Source organism: Heptranchias perlo, chromosome 13, assembly GCF_035084215.1.
Source record: "Heptranchias perlo isolate sHepPer1 chromosome 13, sHepPer1.hap1, whole genome shotgun sequence".
NCBI classification, from domain to species: domain Eukaryota; kingdom Metazoa; phylum Chordata; class Chondrichthyes; order Hexanchiformes; family Hexanchidae; genus Heptranchias; species Heptranchias perlo.
This window is the reverse complement of record NC_090337.1, coordinates 51,530,044-51,555,828: the sequence shown is the minus strand read 5'-3', so window position 1 is coordinate 51,555,828 and position 25,785 is coordinate 51,530,044. Positions and strand designations below refer to the sequence as shown.

The 25,785-nt window shown below is 41.9% G+C and overlaps 1 protein-coding gene across 4 annotated transcripts; it reads left to right on the top strand.

The window, feature by feature from the left end:
- Positions 1–6,295: 6,295 nt before the first annotated feature.
- otos (otospiralin) lies at positions 6,296–24,646 on the top strand. Of its 4 annotated transcripts, none has more exons than XM_067995492.1 (5): positions 6,296–6,415; positions 22,556–22,613; positions 22,810–22,872; positions 23,133–23,159; positions 24,225–24,646. In XM_067995492.1, the coding sequence occupies exons 3-5, from the start codon at positions 22,815–22,817 to the stop codon at positions 24,440–24,442; spliced, it is 303 nt and encodes a 100-aa protein (XP_067851593.1). In that variant the 5' UTR covers positions 6,296–6,415; positions 22,556–22,613; positions 22,810–22,814; the 3' UTR covers positions 24,443–24,646. The 4 variants fall into 4 exon arrangements, with proteins under 4 accessions (XP_067851593.1, XP_067851596.1, XP_067851592.1 ...); XM_067995495.1 differs by lacking the exon at positions 6,296–6,415 and adding an exon at positions 19,804–19,822; XM_067995491.1 differs by lacking the exon at positions 6,296–6,415 and adding an exon at positions 20,351–20,597.
- The last annotated feature ends 1,139 nt before the right edge of the window (positions 24,647–25,785 follow it).

Sequence of the window (25,785 nt, the reverse complement as noted above, 5' to 3'; positions counted from 1 at the left end):
CCCATTTACACGTATTGAACGGCGTGAAGTTCCTGTACTGACGTTGTAGATATGGACTAAACTCACCACAAAATGTTAGGGCTTGTCCATTCCAGTCTAAGTACCATTTCCAACGGCATGATAAGTCTTAATTACTGCCAAACAACCTCTCTGGCACTGAAAATTAACTTTTACAAGTGTTGAGTCTCATTCCTTCAGCTTTTAATTATTGTTGGAAATCTTAAAAAAAAATTAAAATTAAATTTTTTTTTTTACTTTTACTTTCTGTCTCTTTTATCTCTCTCTCTTAATCTAATCTTTCTCTCGCTCTCTTTATTTCACTTTCTGTACCTGAGTTTGACATTGAATTCACTATTCTAACTTATACTGTCTGGTTCCGATTCTGCGCTGCTCTTTAACGATTTTTCAATCTGATTGGTTAAGGAGATACACAGTTGCTTGCCATGTTCACACAGGTCCCAGATGCCCTGTTGAGGGCACTGCACTCTTCAGCTGACAGGAACTTGCCCTGCAAAACCCCATAGAAAATCTATGGGTAAGTGCAAGTCTAATGAAGGGCGGGTGCCGTTCTGGCCCATACAGTTTTGAGGTCCTGGGAAAGAATGAGTAAGAATACAGATAGGACACATAGTGTGTAAGATGATGCATTTGGAACTCACAGGGAGCAGGAGAGGAAAGCTCGGAGGATGGGTAGTATCGATAAAATCAAGAAAGGCAAGAAAAGTTGTGACAAAGAAGAAGGTTTAAGGTAGAGAAAGATTGTCTATCATAGGACCAGCTTTATCCTGTATCCTGTCGAGGAGCGTGAGAAGGTGTTAAAAGATTCTCCATATATAGTATGATGTCTAACCCCAACAAGGAACACATTGGCCCCGAATTTACTATGAAAATAACAGTGAGGCTAACAACACTCACCGTTATATATGCTCAAATCGGACAGCAACTTCAGGCGAGGGCAGATGTGCAGTTAAACGTGAAAATCCGGAAGGTGCTGTCTGAGATGCGCTGTCCCTCCATCAGCTTCGCGAAAATGGCAGCTCGCTGATTCACCATTCAAATACATTGAAAGGCATGAAGTTCCTGTACTGACATCATCGACATGGACTACACTCTAGTATAAAGACATTTAAGATAGAAAGGGGGGAGATAATTGATAAGCTAATCAAACTTAGCTTATCAAATCCTTGGTCCAGATGGATTGCATACCTGCATATTAAAAGAAGTTAGGCAAGAGATAGCAGAGGCACTATTACATATATATAAAAATTCACTAGAAAAGGGAATAGTGTCAGAGGACTGGCGGACAGCTAATCTGATGCCTGTATTTAAAAAGATGGAATAATTCTGGGGAACTATAGACCAAGTAGCCAGGAAAGATAATGGAATCCTTACTCAAAGATGTAATAGAAAAACATCTAGAAACTGAAAATATAATAAAGAATAGTCAGCACGGATTTCAAAAGGGAAGTTGTACTTGAATAACCTTATTGAATTCTTTGAAGAAGTAATGGAAAGGGTACTGTAGAGTATGTAATATATTTGGATTTTCAAAATGCTTCCGATATGGTACCACGTAGTAGATTTATGACTAAGGTCAGAGCGTGTGGAGTCAGGGGACGAGTAGCAGAATGGAAAGCAAGTTGGCTACAAAACAGAAAACAGAGAGTAAGGGTTAAAGGTAGTTACTCAGACTGGCAAAAGTTGCGAAGTGGTGTTCCACAAGGATTAGTGCTGGGACCACTGTTGTTCGCCATTTACGTAAACGATTTGGACTCGGGAATTGGAAGTACAATTTCAAAATTTGCAGACGGCACCAAATTGGGGGGTATAGTTAATACCGAGGAGGACTGCGACAAAATAAAGGAAGACATTAATGAACTTGCAGAATGGGTGTGTAATTGGCAAATGAATTTCTGTATAGAGAAGTGAGAGGTGGTACATTTTGGTAGGAAGAATAGGGAGGCCACATACTCCCTGGAAAATAAGAGTCTAAATGGGGTAAAGGAGCAAAGGGATCTGAGGGTACAGATAGACAAATCACTAAAAGTAGCGATGCAGGTTAATAAAGCCATAAAAAAGCAAACCAAGCACTGGGATTCATTTCTAGAGGGATAAAATTGAAAAGCGGAGAAGTTATGTTAAACTTGTATAGTACCTTGGTTAGACCACACTTGGAGTACTGTGAACAGTTCTGGTCTCCATATTATTAAAAGGATATAGAGGCACTGGAGAAGGTGCAAAGAAGATTTACCAGGATGATACCAGAACTGAGGGGTTTTACCTATCAGGAAAGATTGAATAGACTGGGGTTCTTTTCTCTAGAAAAGATGAGATCAAGGGGTGACCTGATAAAGGTCTTTAAGATTATGACAGGGTTTGATAGAGTAAACGTAGAGAAGATGTTTCCACTTGTGGGGGAGACCAGAACTAGGGGCCTGAAATATAAGATAGTCACTAATAAATCCAATAGGGAATTGAGGAGAAACCTGTTTAACCAGAGAGTGGTTAGAATGTGGAACTTGCTACCATAAGGAGTTATTGAGGCAACTAACATAGATGCATTTAAGGGGAAGTTAGATAAACACATGAGGGAGAAAGGAATCGAAGGATATGCTGATGGGGTTAGATGATGTAGGGAGGGAGGAGGCTCGTGTGGAGCATAAACACCGGCATGGACTTATTGGGCCAAATGGCCTGTTTCTGTGCTGCATGTAAACTCACCACAGAATGTTAGAGCTTGTCCATTCCAGTCTAAGCCCCCTTTTGATGGCGTGGTATGTCTTAATTACTGCCAAAAACCTCTCTGGCACTGAAAATTAACTTTTCCAAGTGTGGAGTCTCATTCCTTCAGCTTTTAATTGTTGTTGGAGATTTTTTTTTAAAATTGTTTCCTTTTACTTATTCTCCCTGTCTCTTTTATCTCTGTCTCTTAATACAATCCTCGGCCCATAAATTGCTCCAAGCAGAGAACTAGCAGTGGTCGCTGCTCATTAGATTTAACTTCACCCATTAAGTTACCGTGTTCTTCTTGGCGGCAACTTCCTTGAACTGCGAGTTCAAAAAACATCAACGTTCTTTCCCGGGCTGTGTGAGTGGTGAAAGGATCACTAAAGACCCTCATCCAATCAGCTTGAAGCAAGCTATGCTGTGAGAACCAGGAAGTTCAGTTCATAGACAAACAGCACAGACTAAAAACATAGATGTGACCAATAAATGACATAAAGAATGCGAAATAAAGGATGGATAAGATTAAAAGACTGAGATAAAAGAGATAGAAGGAAAAAGTTTTTTAAAAAATCAATTTTTTAATTAATTGATTTTAAATGTCCAAAATCTATTAGAATCAGGAGTAATGAGACTCGACATTTTTAAAAGTTAATTTTTAATACCAGAGAGGTTGTTTGGCAGGCATTAAGACTTACCATGCTGTTAAAACTTAGTTTAGACTTTAAGAACTGAGTGTACCTGTTTTGCGGCGATATTAGTGGGTTTCCAGCTGGGCAGGAGAGCGAGTTGACGCTGGTACGTTGATTCTATTGATTGCAGCTGGCGATGTCCCTTTAAGGTGAACCAGGAAGAGCAAGTTCCGGATTTCTGCATTTGACTGCATGTGTGTGGTCATCGGAATTTGCTCTTTGATTTCACCACTAATAGTGTGAGCACTGTTGGGCTCACCGTTATTTTGAAAGCAATTTCCGGCCCATTATTTCCCTCTCTTTATTTTGCTTTCTGTACCTGATTTGACATTGAATTCACTATTCTAATTTACACCTCCAAGTTCAGACTCTCCCTTCATTGCCAAATGTTCAATCTGTTTGGTTAAGGAGATACACAATTGCTTGCCCTGTTCACACAGGTCCCAGATGCCCTGTAGAGGGCACCGCACCATTTTGATCTCTAACTTACAGTAACTTCCAGCCCAAAAGTCCCCGGAACATCTATGGGCAAGTGCAAGTCTAATGAATTGTGGGCCTCAGTAAATTCTGTCCAATGTGATGTTTCAAGAGTGGTATGACTGCTTATGCTTTAAATGGGAATGTAATGTATTGCTGCAATTTGCCAGTCTCAAGTATGCTGAGTCTCATCAGTTCTAGGCTCAGGGAAAGAATTTGCGTCAACAAAGCTTTAAACCACGGGGGAGAATAAATTGGCTTTGCCTGCCTCGCCCCATTAAAATCACACCTCCTACTGACCCATCAAGAGATACATTTGCGATAGTGAGAAGCCTGTGGTTGAGACCTCAGTGCACTTGCAGCTGAAGCTGGCCGTGTGAAGGCAAGTGGCTGTGTGCAGAAGCAACAGATGTGATAACTTTGGGGCAGGTTCTAATTTTTACTCACCTAGCCCCTGTTAATCTTCCCACGGACTACGTTTAAGGTCATTAAAGGATCATTTCAAATTTTCAGTGAAACAGAGCATCGTATATTTTCTCAGCATAGCTTTCTATAAAGAACAAGATATATTTTCAAATTAGCGTATCTAAAGTACATAATTAGAATATTAAATGTTTTTGATTCAGCCTTTCAATTTTGGACATACAATAAATATCAGAAAAGTTCGTTTCCATTTCTGACATAATTTTACCTCCTGTACACACAACAATAAATAAGGTGTCAGTAAAAAAATGACAGAAAAAATTGTGAGGATCCGCACATTGTTAGCACATTATGAGGTGAAACAAAATTGTAAAGGTGATTACAGGGATTTTGCTACAGTTAATGCACGGAGGAAAACTTCACCCATTGAAGTAAATTGTCCCACTGAAGAGTAGAAAATACAAATGAGAACTGGATTCACTTAAAGTATACACATGTAAAAAATATTTAGCCAGCGCTGTGAATATTGAATCCATTCTATGTATAACAGTTTTAATGCTGTGTTACAAATTGTCCTTAGATTTTGCTTTATCACCAGTGCAATTTACCAAACTAAAATTCAGTTAAAGTATTTTCCCACATGAAGACTTTGCTTTATTTATTGAAGTGCTAAATTAAAAAAGTTGTCACAAATCATTTTGCCATCCCCCGTTTTAAAATTAACTGAAAGAAATTCTATCCGGTACTAACTCTGGAATTGATGTAAAAGGTCAGGTTCATAACTAAAGGGCGACTTTCGCACATTGATCTTTCTATGTATTAAAAAAATGTTTTAACTAATACTAAATGACATTTCAAGCTCCAAACAGTTCACATTTAACAACAACTTGCATTATACCGTATTTTGGAATCGCTCTCGTTCCACAATATTTAGGAACAAGTGTATAACTTGTACAAGCAACTAATTACTTCTGTTGTACAACCCGCTAATTATGTTTGCTGATTTTTTTCTTTAACGTATAAACTACTTTAAATTTATATACATGAATTACCATTGCTTCCCCTCTTAAAATGTCGGGAAAGTTCGCAAATCTGCAGAACAGCAGTTTTCCCGCTAACTGTGTTCTGCCCGTCGGGTTCAATGAACGGTGCACTTTATATGGCCAAACATTCACTTCTCAAAATACAACAGTGCAGCAAATAACAACAGGGCTTGAGAAAGAGCAGCGGGAATCACAGTGCAAATTCTGGGAATATATAGTCGGAGAGTCACTAAAAGCAGCGCTGCAGTCCTCTGCTCATGGACACTTCAGAACACTTAAATGCCTTATTAGTTCATCCTGAATCTGTTGCCCTTCACTCGCACTTTGCAAGTTTAATATACCTGCTAACCGTACAATAGAGATAAATAAAATACTTTTAAACATGAATAATCAATTCGCCAGTGAAATACATTCGAGAGAGAAAAATATATTACAAAACATTGATGTTACAAACTTAATAGACTCGTTTTATAAGAAGCTTGTATAATATTATGATAGGTCAAAAATATTGTTTGAAAACTTTCTAATTCCAAATAGTAGAACGAATAAAAATTGATCTTTACTGGAAAATCGGCGATTGCGTTTCACTTCAATCCAAACGACAAAGGGAACTTGCCGGCTTGTTTTAACTTTCCTCCTGCTTTTTATTTACTTCGAAATCTCTTTTACCTTTTTGTAAATTCTGTGTCAAATATTTTCGCCAGGTTTTTTTGAAAATATCCCACTCTGATTGATAACAATATAGTTTCTATTAAATGAGTTTATAATGACCCCACTCTGCTCCCCCTCTCACTCTTGACTATTATGTATGTCCAGCCCGAGTCCCTCAGTCTCACAGCCTCCTCTCTCTCTCACTCTTTACTATATATATCTAGCTCGAGTCCCTCAGTCTCCCCTCTCACTCTTGACTATTCTATACGTCCAGCTGGATTCCCTCAATCTCACACTCTCCCCCTCTCTCTCACTCATTCCTTTCCCCAGGTGCCTCCTCTCAATTTCTTCGAACTGTCCTGAACGCGGATCAGATACAGGAACAAGAGATCGGAGCCGGACTCGGTGAGTGACGTGTGATGAATTCTGTCTGGTCACACATCCTATAGTTAATCAGAGCTGTCAATATTGGGAAAATAGTATGTAACATTTATAAAGTGACATATTGTAAATTCATGTCTCTGTGTGTGGAACTGTGTTTAATGTTGAATTTGGACAAATATTTCTCATTTTTAAACCGAATGAGTGACTGTAACTACTAATGAGTGACACTTGGCAGGGCTGAGTTATTTTTTAATTGTAGCTTTATTTTTGGTCTTTGTTAATCTCTTGCTGACAACAGTTAATTTTCAGGGTGGATGTGGGTGTCAGACTGATCCCACTGGATTCTGGGGAAGGTATAAATCAGTCAAGGTCCCAATCACTCCAGAGTGAGCTCAAAACTGGGATAGGTGTGTTTTTAATCTTTGGTTTATCCCAGGATGCATAGATTTTATACACAGATAATTTTACTGATTGGTGAAAACAACCACATGTACTACCCAGAGTAAAAGGTTCAGTAGTGTGGTGCATTGAATTAGATTACATTCAAATGAGAGGTAAATGAGAACTGTTAGCTGAGAAATGCCCCAAACCAAGCCCACAGCTCAAATAACTGCAAATCAACATTTCCTTAGTTTGGTCCATCCTTGAGGTAAGGGATTCATTGTGCGGCAGCATCCTGCAAAGGAACTCAGCAAATGACTACAGGTACTCCATGAAGTGTAATTTTGCTGACCTCGTACCACAATTCTGCAGAAAAAGTACCAGAGGCCACGGAACTGCTGGTTTGTGAACCGATCTGAGTGATAACAAATTAATTGCTGCAACAGATCACTTGCTCTAATCATCTGTTTTCTGACCCTCCTTTGGATATTGCAGGCAAACTGCTAAGAATATCAACTAATTAGAAATGTTTAATTCTGAAATACAGTTATTTTGATTGCCAGGTTGATAAAATCCAATGTGAAAATATTCACATCAAAAATGCCATCTCACCCACTGTGGTGTTGCTGTGTAACTTGACCTTTCTTCACGGGCGTGGGCGAATTACAATTTCTTATGTTCATCTATTTATTCCCCACATTTTTATTGGTGTGTAGGCTGATTTTGTGTTCACAGAGTGCTAACACCAATTCGCTCTGCACTGGGCATTAAAAGAACAAACACAAGGCACTTTAAGAGATGTGTCTGTGTTTCCAGCCACTTCCTGTAGTACAACCCCACCATCTGATTATCTAAGTAACTTTATGATCCTACACATTTTCCGTTCAGCTATTGAAAAGCATTAAATAAATAGGCACCACCAATGCGGAGAGCGTGTGTGGGAGGGCCTTTTGCTTTCCATCATATTAATAAAAGACTGTCAGACATGTTTATTTTGTACACTAAACTATAAGCAATGTCCAGATTTAGGCAAATTTTCCCAAGTCCCAATTTGTTCCTTTTTGACAGACTATATGCAAACCTGGTGTTAATTAGACATTTTTTTTGTCCTTTCACATTTACTGATTGTTTGCATAAAGCAACATGCTATTTTTAATGGCATTCGTACTTGTTTTGTAAGTATTATTCTTTGGGTATTTCTGATTTAAAATAGGAAATAATGGATGTCATTTATTGCATGTCACTGGCAGGCCATGGATATCTTGTGGAATAGGAGTGGGGGGCAGCTTCAGTTATTATTTTTTGGAGAGGGGCAGACACAGTTGAACCCCTCAAACCTCCTCCACCAAACCCCCATTTATTGGGCCTGACACTTCTATATAAGGAGGCAGGAAAGGTCAAGTTGGAGGTCAGCTTGGCCCATAACCTCTTCTCCATTTACAGAGGGACATTGGCAGAGGTCTGGAAGCAGGTCACCTGTCCATGCTTTTGGCCCAGGAAATGGTGTGAGGTACGGTTGGAGTTATAAGAGGAGAGTAAAAGTATCTTAAAAATAGGCTCAACAGTGTAAAACAGCTGTTTTTGGTATTGTAATGCTATTGTTGACCAAAAACTGCTGTTTGTTTCTTTTCTCATATGATCCTTTTAATGTACCATTTGTGAGAATCGACCACAAAGTCCAACTAAACCTTGTGAAAAATGATATTTTCCACAGCACTGATACTTTATACTTGTAAAAATAGGAAGTGATGATTTACACTCATGGGGTATCAGTAACAGCATGCAGTGACCCAAAATTAACTTAAACCCATTTTCCAGTGTTTGATACCTAACAATTTTAATAAAATGAAACGATATTACATTTGAACCCTCGATATGATTATGGCCCTGTAACAATTTCCAATGTTTTTACTAGTCTCCTTGAGAATAAAAGCCCGGCATTGAGGTGTGATAAATATCTACAAAAATGAGGTTCAAACCTTATGACTGAAAATCAGAGCTGTGGACACTGAGAAATAATAGAAGTGATCAGTGTGATTGGCAATCATGACCTGAGGATAAATGCACCGATGATGAGCTGCCAACGGTCGGCTGCACTCAAAGGATGCATGAGTTGGAGATAGGGCAAGATATCATCAAGGTGGAAAAAAGTAGGAGAGAGAGCAAGGCCAATCAAGAAGTAGTGATCAGGTGGTGCCAAGATTTAAAAGCCTGCAGATTGTTTGAGAAAGGCAACACTGCAAAAAGTAATGTGCTGTTATGAAGCTGGGCAAATGTGACCACAGAGCTAGAAAAGAGAAAAAAACAGGAACAATAATTAAGCTATTTAGCATTACATTTCTACAAGAAATAAACACAAACCTGATTTTCACTAAATTGGGCACTAAAAGGATGCATTTAAAGCACAGTAATACAACATGTACAGTTACAGTTTGACATAGAAGACTCCATATTCCCAGGTCCATAAACATTAGTCATACAGTCCAGAGGAACTAAGAACTCTGCAGTCATATTCATTCTTTCGACCAAAACATCAAAGAGTAATTTCCTCAAATGTTGGATAATATCAGTCCTAAGACTGTGGCTGTCATATTGGAAAATTTACAATCACTATTGTGAACAAAGCATAAATAACATTTCAGACTCGCATTATTATCTATGTATCTGATTTTTGTGTTTGGAAGTAAATCTGTCCTGAAGATATCAATTATTCTGCAGAATATGACAAAAATATGACCGGAACGAATACATGACAATATACTGCTTCCTGGTTTTAAAACCCCATGTAACTTGGCTACGATTATACTGCTAATTTCATGGAGTTTTTGAGTAAGCATTGTTGTGAAAGTGGCAGTATAACTTGGGTTTCAGTCCTGATGTGACTCCCAAGTGCATCAAAGCCAAGTGACGTAAAACCACCTCCACAAAGGCATCTCACACTCTCATGTAAAACTAGGCTTAAAAAGTGCTCAGGCTCACCTTTGGATATTTTGAGCACTGCAGAAACTTAGTGCTGAAGTTTTTTAATATCATGAGAAAGCGGTTACCACCACCTACTCTAACTTGGTGTAAAAAAAAGCCATTGGAGAACTGCTGGTAGAGTTCTCTCTTGCCTGACAGTGTGCATGTTGCAGGAAAGCACAACCCATGCTGCACCTCACGGCCGACATCTATCAGTCTCAGGCTGGCCTTGCAGTATATTGAAGTCAGTCTTACCATTTTACACTTGTGTAGAATTTAAATCCCAAGTCATTTTCCATGTCTGATTTGAATTCCGTGACTGAAAACTACAAACATGCCTGTTGCTCCCCAGTAACAGACTAGCTGTACACCTCCATGGGCCTTCATATACAAATCTATCTCGGTCCCACTTCCAGAAGATATTGGATTGCATTGTTGTGTGGTTCAACCTAAATAAGGAGACAAAGGATGGAAAAACCCTGGTTGAGGGTTGTTAATGCAACACATCAACAAGTAAATATACAACAAGCAGTTAAAAATGAGTTCAACAATTAACAGACGTATACAGGTATGATAAGTAATTAAGGTTACTTTTTGACAATCTGCATGTGGAGGTACACCGTAGGATTGTTTTTAATTCAAAGTTTATAGATCCAGCACCATAGAATCTATTTTATGTAATGGCATATGGAGGCAGTTGCTGCCTTATTTGGAGTGCCTTAACTCCACTTGCTGGGAGCACAACTCACCATGATCTTCCATCCATTCTTTTTAATGGAGAGAAAATCAAGGAGCGTTCCAAGTTTGAATTCCAAATATGTGTTCCTGGTTGGTCAGCTTACCCTTCAAATTATCCTTCAGATCACATTATTGTGTTTAACTCTGCGGGAAGGAAATTCAGACTTATTACTGCCTTTGTTTTAAGTGCTTGAAGTGTTATGATCGAAAGTGCGTATCATAAATTCACATGATAAATATGAATGAAGAAGGCCATTTCGTCAATCCTGCCTCGTCCGTCCAGAAAGAGCCTACAGTTCCCCCATCACAACATCCAACAGTTTTCAATGATTCCAAGACTTTTGCCTCCATTATCCAGCCAGAGGTTCATTCCATGTGTTGATGCTTTTATGTGTAAAGGAAAATCTTTGACACCGGTCCCAAATTTGCCTTTTGCCAGTCTGAACCTGTGCTGCCTTGGTGAAGCAAGAGAAGTGCAAGCCAATTCTTAGCCAACTACCACCATTTGGATCTGTGCATTGCATGTTTAAAGTAACAAAGATAGGGAAAATAATGCATCCAATAATAGAAACCGGTGGGTGGGAGTTTTAAATAACAGCTTTTTGAAGCGTGACCGTAACCCGGCTCCAACACGCCCGCTTTCGGGTTTAACGTGGGCGTGTTTAGATGTGCACAGCTGAAGCCCAGAAGTCACGTCCCCTATTAATGCTGGTGGGTGGATCATTAAAGGGGCAATTTACCTACTTGAAATACTTGAGGTAGGTAATTTTTTGTTGATTCTGAACCTGAATCGAATTTCATTTCACCTGCATGGATTTCCCATGGCTTCTGAATCTCGCCATTGAAACAGAGGCAAGATGCAGCCGAAGTTGATTTGGACCTTTAAACCTGTGATTGATACATCTCAATAAAAGCTTAGGCATTGCAGCTGGTCTCTCAGTTCTCTCAGGCAAATGTTTGGCTGAGAGTTCTTGTGTTGAGACTGAGAGTTCTTTGTTAAGACTGAGAGTTCTTTGTTGAAACAGTTTGAGGAAAACTTTGGAGTCTCTCAAACTGACAAGATGAGGATGAGGGGGCGCAATGGATGTATTCCAGAGGACATCTGAGTAGGAGGAAAATGACCATTCACGGCAGCCACATCATGCTGCGTTGGGATCTGCAGGTAAACAAGACAGAGGTGTGCGACAAGGACCTGGAGAACAGCAGAAAGAGGACCAATAGAGGGGCCACATCGTAGAAGGCATTACCCACGTAAGAGAGTTCACAGGCAGAGGCTGAGGTTCCTGGACCTCTCTGAGGAGCAGTGCCTACGCAGGCTCAGAATGAGTCAGCAGGTGAACGCAGACATCTGCAGCCTCCTTCAGGAAGAGCTGCTCCCCGCTGGACCTAGTGGCCACGCATTGCCCGTCGCAGTAAAAGTCACTGCTGCCCTCAATCTCTTTGCCTTTGGGTCCTTCCAGGGCACCACTGGTGACATCTGCAGGATGTCTCAATTGTCTGCACACACATGTGTAAGGCAGGTGATGGATGGCTTGTTTGTCAGGGCGTCCGATTACGTGAACTTCCCTCACGACGACATCAGCCAGAATGAGCGGGCAGCGGGTTTCGCCTCTCTGGCTAGCTTCCCAAGGGTGCAGGGCACAATCAATTGCACACAAGTGGCAATCCTAGGACCACCACATGAGCCAGGAGACTTCATAAACCGAAAGGGCTATAACACCATCAATGCACAGCTGGTGTGCGACCACAAGAGGAGGATTCTGCAGGTGTGTGCCAGATCCCCTGGCAGCTGTCATGATGCATTCATTCTACATCAGTCCAATATTCCAGACCACTTCCAAACAGGAGACAGGCTTAATGGCTGGTTTGTTGGAGACAAGGGATACCCCCTGCAAACATAGCTCATAACACCTGTGAGGATCGCCACCAACGAGGCACAACAACAGCAACTTACATTTATATAGAGCCTTTAACGTAGTAAAATGTCCCAAGGCACTTCACAAGAGTGATTATCAAACAAAATTTGACACCAAGCCACATAAAGCGATATTAGGACAGGTGACCAAAAGCTTGGTTAAAGAGGTAGGTTTTAAGGAGTGTCTTAAAGGAGGGTGGAGAGGTAGAGAGGCGGAGAGGTTTAGCGAGGGAATTCCAGAGATTAGGGGCTAGGTAGCAGAAGGCACGGCCGCTAATGGTGGAGTGATTAAAATCGCAAGAGGCAAGAATTGGAGGAGTGCAGAGATCTCAGAGGGTTGTAGGGCTGGAGGAGGTTACAGAAATAGGGACGGGCGAGGCCATGGAGGAATTTGAAATCAAGGACGAGAATTTTAAAATCGAGGCGTTCCCGGACTGGTAGCCGATGTAGGTCAGTGATGGGTGAATGGGACTTGGTGCGAGTTAGGATACGAGCAGCAGAATTTTGGATGAGCTCAAGTTTATGGAGGGTGGAAGATGGGAGGCCAGCCAGGACAGCATTGGAATAGTCAAGTCTAGAGGTAACAAAGGCATGGATGAGGGTTTCAGCAGCAGATGAGCTAAGGCAGGGGTGGAGACGGGCGATGTTACGGAGGTGGAAGTAGGCAGTCTTGGTGATGGAGCGGATATGTGGTCGGAAGCTCATCTCAGGGGCAAATAGGATGCCAAGGTTGCGAACAGTCTGGTTGAGCCTCAGACTGTGGCCAGGGAGAACGATGGAGTCAGTGGCAAGGGAATGGAGTTTGTGGCAGGGACCCAAGGCAATGTCTTTGGTCTTCCCAATATTTAGTTGGAGTCAATTTTTGTTCATCCAGTACTGGATGTTGGACGAGCAGTGTGACAAATCAGAGACAGTGGAGGGGTCGAGGGAGGTGGTGGTGAGGTAGAGCTGGGTGTCATCAGCGTACATGTGGAACCTTACGTTGTGTTTTTGGATGATGTCGCTGAGGGGGCAGCATGTAGATGAGAAATAGGAGGAGGCCAAGGATAGATCGTTGGGATACTCCAGAGGTAACGGTGTGAGAGCAGAAGAGAAACCATTGCAGGTGATTCTCTGGCTATGACTGGATAGATAAGAATGGAACTAGTCGAGGGCAGTCCCACCCAGATGGATGACGGAGGAGAGGCATTGGAGGAGGACGGTTTGATCAACCATGTCAAAGGCTGCAGACAGGTCGAGAAGGATGAGAAGGGACAGTTCACCAGTCACAGTCACAACAGTGATACAGCCAAAGCCACATGACCACCAGATGTGTCACTGAACAAGCCATAGGCATGTTGAAGATGTGCTTCAGGTGCCTGGATAGGTCTGCAGGTGCCCTTTAGTACTCACCAACAAGGGTCTCCAGAATAATTGTGGTGTGCTGCATCCTGCACTACATAGCACAGCAGAGAGGTGTACAGATGGAGGAGGACAAAGGCGCTCGTCCATCATCTGTTGGCGACAACATTGAAGAAGAGGAGGAGGAAGATGAAGATGGGGCACCCATTGCTAGACCATCTACGCAAATTGCTGCCTGGGATGCCAGGGATGTCCTCATCTATCACAGATTCTCATAATAAAAGTGTCATATTCAGACTGCCTAGCACAAACACCACCAACCACCCACCCCCCCATCCATCACCCTTTGCACAGAACAGTTCTTCAACCATGCATACACCCATTGCACATTCACCCAATGGGTCCCATCATGTAGTGGCATTCATCATGAAACAAATGAAAGGGCAACTTAACACTCAGGATGCAATAATGGCTAAGATGTGGACATGGTGATAATCAATAAGTTTCACTGTGCCAATATAAAAAAATGGAGACTTTTCAACATAACATTTCTTCAAACACCCAAGTGTGAACTACAATTGTTTAAATTTACGCTTCCTACCGCTTCTATGTGGTGCATACCCTGTGGCCTCTACAGAGATAGAGGCAGGCTGCTCAGATCCCTGCCCTGACTGCTGAGATGCTTTTGGCCCAAGACCTCTGAGTTTCGGAACCCATGAGGACCTCTCTATAGAATGCTCCACCTGCACCTGTTCAAGGGCAGACTCGGACATCGGGAGAGGAGGCAGCATTTCAGGTACTGGTTGGAGGTGGGGGTGGGGGGGGGGTAGCGGGACGGCAATGGGTGAGATGTGGGAGCACTGTGAATGGAGTTCCCAGTTTCATGTCCTCTTTCAACATCATCCCTCTCCCGGGCCAGCGCCACATCACTCCCACCACTCTGTTGCACAGCAGCTTGGTGCACATCTGTGACGCGTTGTAAGGCCTTGGATAAGGTATCTGTCATCCTTTTTAAGGCAGCAGACATACTGGCTTCCAAAGTTTTCATGGCTGTGATCATGGCCTGCATAGACTCATTTGAGAGCCGTGCTTGAAGCTCCATGGAGGCAGCCACCTGTGGCATCAATCCACCAATGTTCAAGTTGGACTCCTCCATCCTCTCCACTATTGTTAAGAGAGTGCGTGGCACATTTTCCAGTACCTCGCAAAGGTGCAGCTGTATCTCAATCATTCTCATTCTCAATGAAGGCCCCCGGGGTTCAGTATCTGTGTCCAGCTGAGCAGAGCTTGGAGAGGAATGCACCCCTCAACATGGGCTCTGCACAGCGGCCTCTGCCACCAGCGTCTGCTCGTGCTCACTTGTGAGTTGTGAATCACCAGAGAACAACCCAAATAACTGGCTAACAGGACCAACCGAAGTGCCAGTATCTGCACTGGCGCATGGCTGTATGTCATGTGACGGTGCACCCTCAGAAGGAATGAGGTCCTCTGAGGAATCGATGACTTCCAGCTCGCCACATACTTCTTGTACATGTGAAGGCCCTGGAAGACAACAAAAAACAATACAAATTAGTCATTGGCAAAGTAACGATAATGCCAATCACGATACTCAGGTCACTCATAGTTCAGTCATTGATGAAATTAAATTATCATGTGTGTGAAAGATGTTAAAGTTCTGTCACCGGGCATCTGTGGGTTCCAAGGGCGCTAAATTGGGCCATGCAGTGCCCGTTGTTTCGGCGCTACACGGCCTCTCCGACATCCAAGATGATGTCTTGGATGCGCACGCATGTTCCAAGTGTGATGTGTGCCAGACGCCATCTTGGTATAGGAGTTAGCGCAGGTGCAGGTAACAAACGCTGGAATCATATAAAGTAGGGAGAAAATGGCTTCAATCAGTGTGCAACGCTGATTTAAAGTGATAGTCACCATTTTGGGACTTAATGCTCAACTCACCACACAGTCTTAAACCTGACTATCTGAACATGTCTTCGAGTGCCTGAAGGACCTCCCGCCGGCGCTATTTAAAGGGACCATGCAGGATTTACAGGTTAGTGGTTGGATTATTGCTTCTGGCTGCTGAGACATTTGTAACTGTTTTTGGAGGTCTCCTATATTTGAATACGAGGACTAGGGGACATTGCCTAACATTTAGAGCCAGGACGGTGCAGGAGTGAATTTAGGAAATGTTTCTACATGCAAAGGTTGGGAGAAGTTTGGGAAGCTCTTCTGCAAATGGCAGTTGATGCTAGCTCAATTGTGAATTCTAAATCTGAGATTGATGGATTTCTGTGAACCAAGGGTATTAAGGGATATGGGGCTAAAGCGGGTATATGGAGTTAGGTCACAGGTCCACCATGATCTCATTGAATGGTGGAACAGGCTCGAGGGGCTGAATGTCACTGCCACTTGCTGCCTACTGATATGCGCCACCTTCGCCTGCAAGAAAGTAGGACATGTATCTAGGTGATGTGCCTGTCATGTTTGAATAGCTGCCAGTGTGTGTGGCCTGTGAGTTGCGCGTGTGTGGCTTGCAACAGTGGTAATGCGTGAGGGTGAGAGGAAGCATCTGATTGGAAGAGTTGAGTGCTGATGGAAAAAGTTCGTTGGTAGGTGGGTGATGGGGGGTGTAGTGCGTGGAGGAGTGGATGTGGCTATTAGTGCAATTGGTGGGAGATAGGAGGAGGAGGCTCTGCAAACATCCCCATCCTCAATGATGGCGGAGTCCGGCACGTGAGTGCAAAAGACAAGGCTGAAGCGTTTGCAACCATCTTCATCCAGAAGTGCTGAGTGGATGATCCATCTCGGTCTCCTCTCGATATCCCCACCAACACAGAAGCCAATCTTCAGCCAATTCGATTCACTCCACGTGATATCAAGAAACGGCTGAGTGCACTGGATACAGCAAAGGCTATGAGCCCCGAAAACATCCTGGCTGTAGTGCTGAAGGCTTGTGCTCCAGAACTAGCTACGCAACTAGCCAAGCTGTTCCACTACAGCTACAACACTGGCATCTACCCGACAATGTGGAAATTTGCCCAGGTATGTCCTGTGCAAAAAATCAGGACAAATCCAATCCGGCCAATTACCGCCCCATCAGTCTACTCACGATCATCAGCAAAGTGATGGAAGGTGACGTCGACAGTGCTATCAAGCGGCACTTACTCACCAATAACCTGCTCACCGAAGCTCAGTTTGGTTTCCGCCAGGACCACTCGGCTCCAGACCTCATTACAGCGTTGGTCCAAACATGGACAAAAGAGCTGAATTCCAGAGGTGAGGTGAGAGTGACTGCCCTTGACATCAAGGCAGCATTTGACCGAGTGTGGCACCAAGGAGCCCGCGTAAAATTGAAGTCAATGGGAATCAGGGGGAAAACTCTTCAGTGACTGGAGTGATACCTAGCACAAAGGAAGATGGTAGTGGTTGTTGGAGGCCAATCATCTCAGCCCCAGGACATTGCTGCAGGAGTTCCTCAGGACAGTGTCCGAGGCCCAAACATCTTCAGCTGCTTCATCAATGACCTTCCCTCCATCATAAGGTCAGAAATGGGGATGTTCGCTGATGATTGCACAGTGTTCGGTTCCATTCGCAACCCCTCAAATAATGAAGCAGTCCGTGCCTGCATGCAGCAAGACCTGGACAACATCCAGGCTTGGGCTCATAAGTGGCAAGTAACATTCGCGCCAGACAAGTGCCAGGCAATGACCATCTCCAACAAGAGAGAGTCTAACCACCTCCCCTTGACATTCAACGGCATTACCATCGCCAAATTCCCCACCATCAACATCCTGGGGGTCACCATTGACCAGAAACTTAACTGGACCAGCCATATAAATACTGTGGCTACAAGAGCAGGTCAGAGGCTGGATATTCTGTGGCAAGTGACTCACCTCCTGACTCCCCAAAGCCTTTCCACCATCTACAAGGCACAAGTCAGGAGTGTGATGGAATACTCTCCACTTGCCTGGATGAGTGCAGCTCCAACAACATTCAAGAAGCTTGACACCATCCAGGACAAAGCAGCCCACTTGATTGGCACCCCATCCACCACCCTTAACATTCACTCCCTTCACCACCGGCGCACAGTGGCTGCAGTGTGTACCATCCACAGGATGCACTGCAGCAACTCGCCAAGGCTTCTTCGACAGCACCTCCCAAACCCACGACCTCTACCACCTAGAAGGACAAGAGCAGCAGATACATGGGAACAACACCACCTGCACGTTCCCCTCCAAGTCACACACCATCCCGACTTGGACATATATCGCCGTTCCTTCATCGTCGCTGGGTCAAAATCCTGGAATTCCCTTCCTAACCACACGGACTGCAGCGGTTCAAGAAGGCGGCTCACCACCACATTCCTAAGGGCAATTAGGGATGGGCAATAAATGCCGGCCTCACCAGCGACGCCCACATCCCATGAACGAATAAAAAAAAAGATGCCACTTGACATTTCACCTCACTCACCTTGACCACTTATATCAAAGCATTGAACTTCTTCCTGCACAGCATCCATGTTCATGATGCTGTGCGCCTGGCATTGACTTCGTCCCCCACTGCCTCCCATTGCCTTTTGGGTATATGTCTGGAGGGCCTCTTGCCCCACCCCCCCGCGGATATAGGATGTCCCTCTTTCTGTCCACCTCTTGCACCAAGACCTCTGGTGCATCAGCAGAGAACCTTGGTGCAGGCACTCTCGCAGACCTGGTACAAACTCAGATTGGTAGATTAGTGAGGTCTGGCATGCAGATTGGAGGATGTGGGATTCAGTAGTGCACAACCTTTATTCAATGTTTTAACATAACTCAACGGTGTGTAAACATAGAGATGGGACCTGCATCTGTGCTTTACGTGTGCGATGTCTGATCTCCGTTCAGACTCCGTGCAGAGAGCAAACTATTATTTTCAGCAAATAACAGGTACCAGCTACCTTTCAGTGATTTCTAAGAGACAGCCTGCCTTTAAGAGATTTGCGCTCCCCCTGCTGGTGGAAAGTGTGGATGGCATGGAATCCTCACTCAACGCTGATTTCCAATGCAGATTGCAGATAAATCCTCAGGCCTGATGAAAATCTCGTCCTGCCTGCGCAGGATAATAGCGGATCATGCTACCCCCGCCCAAAATCAGGCCCTATTCAATTTCTCCCCCCAAGACTCTTCATCTCCGATGGATAGGGTTGAACATGTCCCACTCCCACTTATCTCCATGGCCTCCTCCTCCGCATCTGTGAGCTGGACTATTTGTGGTGGTCCAACTCCAGTCCTTGTCCTCTCCCTTGTGTTTTGTACTCTCTTCTCCTACAAGGGAAGAAAGAACAGACTGAGTGACTGAAGGTGCTGTATTCACCCAATGGATGCATTGCATTGGGTGAGGCTGACTATCATACAGATGCATCAAAGGGTAACTATCAGAGAGATGAATCACATTTCATCAGGATTGGGGTAAGTGGCAGTGGTGGGTGCATAAATGGGGAAGTGAGCAAGTGCATAGAAAGTGAAGGATGGTTGCTGCTGAAACTTAAGTGGGTGTGAGAAGTGATACGATGGAGTGGGCTTGCCAACATAGAGTGAGCGTGGGGGGGGGTCGTTGTACAACACAGGATGTGGATGAATCAGCAAATGTACCCACTTTTCCTGACATTGTTAGGTCATTAATCCGCTTCCTGCACTGCAGCCAAGACCTGGGCACCAAGCTCCTGCTGCTCACCTCTTCTGCCACCTCCAGCCATGCCTTCTTGCTGGCAGAACCAGGTTTCTTTCTCCCATCGCTTGGGTAAATGACCTCCCTCCTGGTTCTCACAGCACCCAGCAGTACTTCAAGCGAAGCATCTGAAATCCTGGGTGCTGCATTTTTTCTATGTGAATCCATACTTTACTTCCTCTCTCCTCCCAAATCCATTTTTAAATAGTGGACTTTAGATCTTGTCATCCGGATGCGCAGTAACGCCCGCTGCGCAGCTTGGAGACACGAAACCCGGAAGTAAATTTAAGTGCCTTCAATTGACTTGCGATCGCAGATTCTGAGTTGCTCACTTTAGTTCTGGGTTTCGCACGTGAGAATCTACCCACCCGCTGAGTTCCCAGCTCCAGGTAAAAATCATGCCCCAGAATACCAACCTCAGAGTGGGGGCCGGGGTGGGGGGCAGCCCAATAAGATACTATAAAGGGCTGCCTGATACTTGAAAAGCTTAACTGCTTTTAATAAGGTTAACTGCTTCAATCCATACGCACAGTCTAAACATTTTTTTTCCCTTCAACAAGATGTGGTAAAATTTGCACTACTGAGAAAATTAGAGATTGCATCTGTCATGATGCAAAGACAATTCATCTGAAAACCATCCGGAACACACAGCAGAGATTTGTATTAATACGTAAATTACTTAGCAGAAGGGTTAAGATAAAAGGGCAATGTCTTCATCAAGAAGTTCTTGGAAAACACTTTGTTTTGTTGGGAAGGGAGAAAAGACCTGGATCATGTTCAACCCGAATGATGTGATGTAAATGTGGCACAGAGATGTAATTCAACATGATTTACATAATCTCAGGCACTTGCAAAAGAAGTTTAATGAACAATTTTTGACAATGACAGTGCCCCTTTAAGCAAAGCAATTTTAACTTCCTGGAGCTATGCACTTGAAAGGTCAAAACAGTTGTGCAGAAGTTTATAAGTGGCAGTGGGCAGGGATTCAGTGTATATCGGTTGTTTTTATGTGTGGTGATTGATGAAATGGTAACAAATTTGTTTCTAGTGTTAGCCAACATCATAGAGCAAGCTGTTATGATTTTGGGTGTTGACTCCAGAGAGATAATTTTGTGACTGTCGGTCGGGAGCCTCACCAGCTGGAATCACATGTTGGAAATGTTGGTACGAACTGTGCACAATTTCTCAATTGTTGAATTTAAGTAGATATATTCCCAGAAGGCAAAAACAGGCACAAATAGTAAATGGGATCCAGCTTTAAAGAGCCCCCAATAAGTTTTATTTTTGAAAAGTTAAACATGCAAGCCATTGAAACAGGTGGAAACAAACACAGTAGTTACTTGCGAACAGTCCAAGAAATAGCTCCACTTTAAGAGGAAAGACCAAACATATGGTAAGGCTGTCCTATGCAGTGACTATTTTATATGAGCATTGGGCATCTGAAGCGCTGTTTCAGGTGCTTCAAACTCATTATCGTTAAGATGTCAGCCTTGGCTCAGTGGTAGCACTCTTGTCTCTGAGTCAGATGGTTGTGGGTTAACAGTTCCATTCCAGAGACCTGAGCACATAATCTAAACTGACACTCCAGTGCCGTACTGAGGGAGTAATGTCATGTTGAAGGTGCCATCTTTCAGATGACATGTTCCGAGGCCCTAGATATGGTGTCCTCTCAGGTGGATGTAAAAGATCCCATGGTACTATTCGTAGAAGAGAGGGGGAGGGGGAGGGGGGTTCTCCCTGGTGTTGCGGCCAATATTTATCCCTCAACCAACATCACTAAAAGAAACAGGTAATGAATCTCATTGCTGTTTGTGGGACCTTGCTATGCATAAATTGGCTGCTATGTTTCCTACATTACAATAACTAGACTTCAAAAATTTTACATGGCTGCAAAGTGCTTTGGGATGTCATGAGGACATGAAAGGTGCTATATGAATGCAAGTTCTTTCTTTCTATGTAGCCATCAAGTAATTTAAATAATTTTTGGGCATCTAATGAGCCTATAGCATGACAGATGTGTAGTTCTCTGAGTACCACAGGCACTTCAGGACCACAGTATAGCACAAAGCAGATGCTGAGCAAGCCTTAGGCCCCTTTACCCCATAAAGTGAGCATTGTATTATTGGCTGTTATGTCTCCAAAACTCCCCCTGTTTTACATGAGATGTCAAGTTTCTTTCTTGTATTGTGATAGGATGTAAAAGTAACACTGTGATCACTAATATCCTTTTAATTTTCTTGGTAGTGCATAGTTCTCTCTTCTCTCAGAAAAGAGGCATCTGGGATCTCTGAACGATAGGACCAACAGTGTATCTCCTTAACTAATGAGATTTAAAGATTGAGAAAGAAACAGAGGAACGACTGAGAAGGAGGGTAGATTAGAATGGGTGAACTAGAGTCAAATCAGGTGCAGAAAGGGAATTAAAGAGGAGAAAAGAAAGGTTGGACTAAGAGAGAGAGAAAAAAGAGATAGAAAGGAAAAGTAAGGAAAAAAATGTAAAAATTTAAAATTTGACATTTTAAGAATCTCTAAGAACAATTTACACCCTGAAGGAATGAGACTCCACAGTTTAAATTGTTCAATTTCTGGCCCGGTGAGATTGGCTGGCAATTATCAGGTCGTTAAAAAGGTACTTACGCTGTAAATTATCAGACTTAACTTTCTGTGGTGAGTTTAATGGACAATTATGTGCAAATTGAGCAAGTTCTTAAAAATAATGGGGAGACTAAGGGCGAGATGCCGTTTGTGCGAAGCAAACGGGGGAGTGGCGTAAATCAACCAGCAACTTCTGGAGATTCGCAACTCACGGTGTTTCTCTTAATCCCCTCGAACTTGCTGGCTGGTTTGCACGTTAACAATGACATGTGTCACGAACACGCCAGTATTGTTCCAGAAAGATCCAGTCCACTAGTGGAAGTTCTTTTTCTCCTTTTAAATGTAAATTTTCAGCTTTAACTTAAGAGGGCGCTGTTAGATGTAAAACTAACTGGTCCGTTCACAAATGGCAGCATATTCGTGCTTATCCGTAGAAAGGGCACATTATAAAAAATCTTTGAGTAGGAGAAGTGACGTTTATTTCCTCTAATTTAGATCGAGCCAATTTAAACATTTTTGTCCCACAGCAAGCCAGGAACGCAGTCAAGGTCTGAAGCTTAATCACTGCAATCCCTGACTAAAAATGTAAGTATTGAAAGTTTATTTAGAAGTCTTTAAGTGTAAGTATAAGCTTGGATCAGTAAATAAAATGTGATTTCATTTAATATTTGCTAATTTATTAGCAAACCCTTTAAAAAAGTTTAATTTATGACTCACGCTAATTATTTGGAAATGCTGAGACTCACCATTGGATACTTAATTATTATGCTTTTTTTTATAGTCAAAATGAAGTGGTTTGTCTGTATTGGGTTGTTTATATTTCTCATCTTGAACATACTGACTGGTAAGTTTAATAAAATTTATTTCTGGAACATTTTTTTACTTCAAAATTGCTGTAAACTTGAAAAGTCACGATTAACATTTTAAATTGTTTTAGGGTTATTCTAAGACGGTTATATTAATTTTGTTCAGTAATCTGGAAGAATCTTGAAATGATGTGTTGGCATTACTCAAGGGAAGTGTTTTATTTCAGGGCTATGAAAAGCCCTTTTGTGAGTTGTCCGGCTCTGAATTCTGATCATTTCTCTATTTATTTATTTGCAGATGCCAGCGTGATCCGACAGCCAGACGGTAAAAAATCTTATTTTACATTCTTGCAATAAAAGCTTATCAGCACTGGGAATATATAAAAGGCTTGATTTTATTGCAGAATACTTTTCCATTGTATAATTTACAGACCTTGAATGCGTTCCTGGGCATGCTGTGGGATCAAAATGTTAAAATAACATTTGCTGTTATTGTCCCAGTGTAGGAATGTAATTTGGAATTGATCGATGGAATAATTTAAGTGTCATCAGGTAGAAAGTAGAGATAATAAGAGGAAGTAAGATTCACATCCAAGAAAGATAAATTTAAGGTCCTTTAGATTTGGAGGAAAAATAAATTACTTAAACCTCATAAGATAGCTTGAAGAACACTATCGACTTAGTACAAATGGGCATCTGTGTAGGAAATACTTAGACCACTGCACGGGCAGAGGGAGCCTGTGAGGTTCAAAGGGCAAATACTAGTTGAAATAACGTTTCAAATAAATTTTCTGTAGTAACACTCTTACAAAATATTTACACTACGGGTGTACAAAATCATACAATTAAACTTAATTAATGTAATATAGTTTTTTTTTATCCGGTCCTAATTTATTTGGAAAAAATATTATTAGTAGCTGGACACAATTAATATTGCCAATTTTAACAATAGTAAGAGGTAAGGAATATATATGTTAATGGAACAGCAGCAATATTATTTTGGTATTAAAATGTATTATACTATTATTTATTTACTGATATAAGGATATGCTGTGTACTAATGATACCTATACATATTTAGTTATCAATGTAACTGTATTACATATGTTACTATACATGCAGTGTATAGGGATCAATGTACTTGTAGCGCATTCTCAGTATTCTTACTGGTCTTCGTACCGTATTAATATACCAGAGTACTCATATTATATTTACATTATTCTTCAGGTTGTATACAAGGATCAGTTTATGTGGATTATATTTGTATTATTATTTATGTATTATAGAGAAGCCAGTGTGCCTATATTATCAAATATTTCTTACTGACAAGCACACTCATTGTATTCTTGTATCAGAAGTACCCATTTGTGGACTTTTATTCCTTATTTAGTTCACAATGTGGAAAAACGAAGCCCACCATACTGGCCTTACTCCACCAGCGATTTCTGGAACTATGTGGAGTATTTCCGAAGCATTGGAGCTTACGATAGGATTCAGGAGCTAGCGCACACTTTCTATGCTCATTTTCCTCTAGGGAATACTATGGGCTACGACACTCCAGAACAACATGAAATACAAGTCGAGATTGCAAAGGAGGCACATGAGTAGGGAAAAAAAGATACAAGGAAACCCAGTTGGTTTAACACATTAACAAATAGAATTAGAATGAACTGCATTAGAACAAAATTATTGTAATATTATAATCTGCCTTATCTATCTGTTGCATTTATGTAGTGCCATAATTTTATGACTTCTTATATGTAATCATGTTACAGAATTTACTTGCATTCTATTAAAAGTTTCTCTCACAGAGTGCATCTTCATTTTTTTTCCAAGAACTGGTTTGTTTTAACTTTTGTGACTTAAAATTGTATTTTTTTTAATGTATTGGAGGGTTGCAACACTTAATCATTTATCTGAATTATTCAAAGGGACCCTATTTCTTGCCAATCACACAATTTCATAGTTTCAGAATCTACTAACCAGTGTGCATAGACTGATTTATTTCTAAATAAATAGCTATAATAAAAAGTAAGTGTCTAATGAATGGGTGTAAAATTACATATTTTATTATAGAAATGTAAACAGCAATGCTATACTTTAATGCTTTAAATAGAGGGATACTGCACCTTTAATTACATAGCACTGCACTTAATTCATTAGAGGACTACAATTTGTATTCAATGACACATGGAACTATGCCACAGCTATAAAATAAACAGAGCAGATTGTGTATAAATGAAGAAAGCATTTAACAAACATAGAATCTAAATGCCCACATTTCTTAAAGTCTGTTAACCAGCCTCTGTATAATTTAATGGATAACTCTTCCCAGGATTAAATGCTATGGAAACACATTTTTTGTACTTAGAAAATGTATATATATATTCAAGTGCCTAGCAGACTAACGAAAGCCCTTATTTTACGAGTAATTTGTGAATCGAAAGCAAAACCACATAATGGCGCTATTGATTGTAAAATTCCCTAAACTCGTCCTGACCTGATACTGCCAGTTAGTGTGTGAATGTACATTTTTTCCTCTGTCCCTAGTGAGCTCCTTACTCGCAATTTATACTTGGCAATCACAGTCACTGTTACATTGTTTCTTCTCGTAAGATGATGCACTGGTCAAATATTCTGAGAGATTGCTTTTAGATATTATTTATTTATTTAAAATAACTAGATTCCTAAAATTGCTCAAAGATTATTCACAAAAGTGAATTGTACTTACAGAAATATTTTGTTGGCTTTCACAGAAGATAAAAAAAGAAAAAAAGATCTTCCCTGGTTCACCCATATGGGCTACCTAAACATTTCTACAAGAAAGTACCTTGTGGCATTTCAAATGGGCATCCAAAGAGTAACAAGATAAAAAGGCCTCAAATCCTTGGTTCTTCCAGTGCATTGCTCTGCTGCAATTCCAGTGGGAATGTGGCAGAAGGGGCGGAAAT

Bases quoted from the DNA above. Each gene is read 5' to 3' on its own strand.
- otos (XM_067995492.1), top strand. From the start codon at position 22,815: ATGAAGTGGTTTGTCTGTATTGGGTTGTTTATATTTCTCATCTTGAAC. The intron at 22,873-23,132 runs GTAAGTTTAATA...ATTTATTTGCAG, and splicing joins CATCTTGAACATACTGACTG to ATGCCAGCGTGATCCGACAG. The intron at 23,160-24,224 runs GTAAAAAATCTT...TTCCTTATTTAG, and splicing joins CGTGATCCGACAGCCAGACG to TTCACAATGTGGAAAAACGA.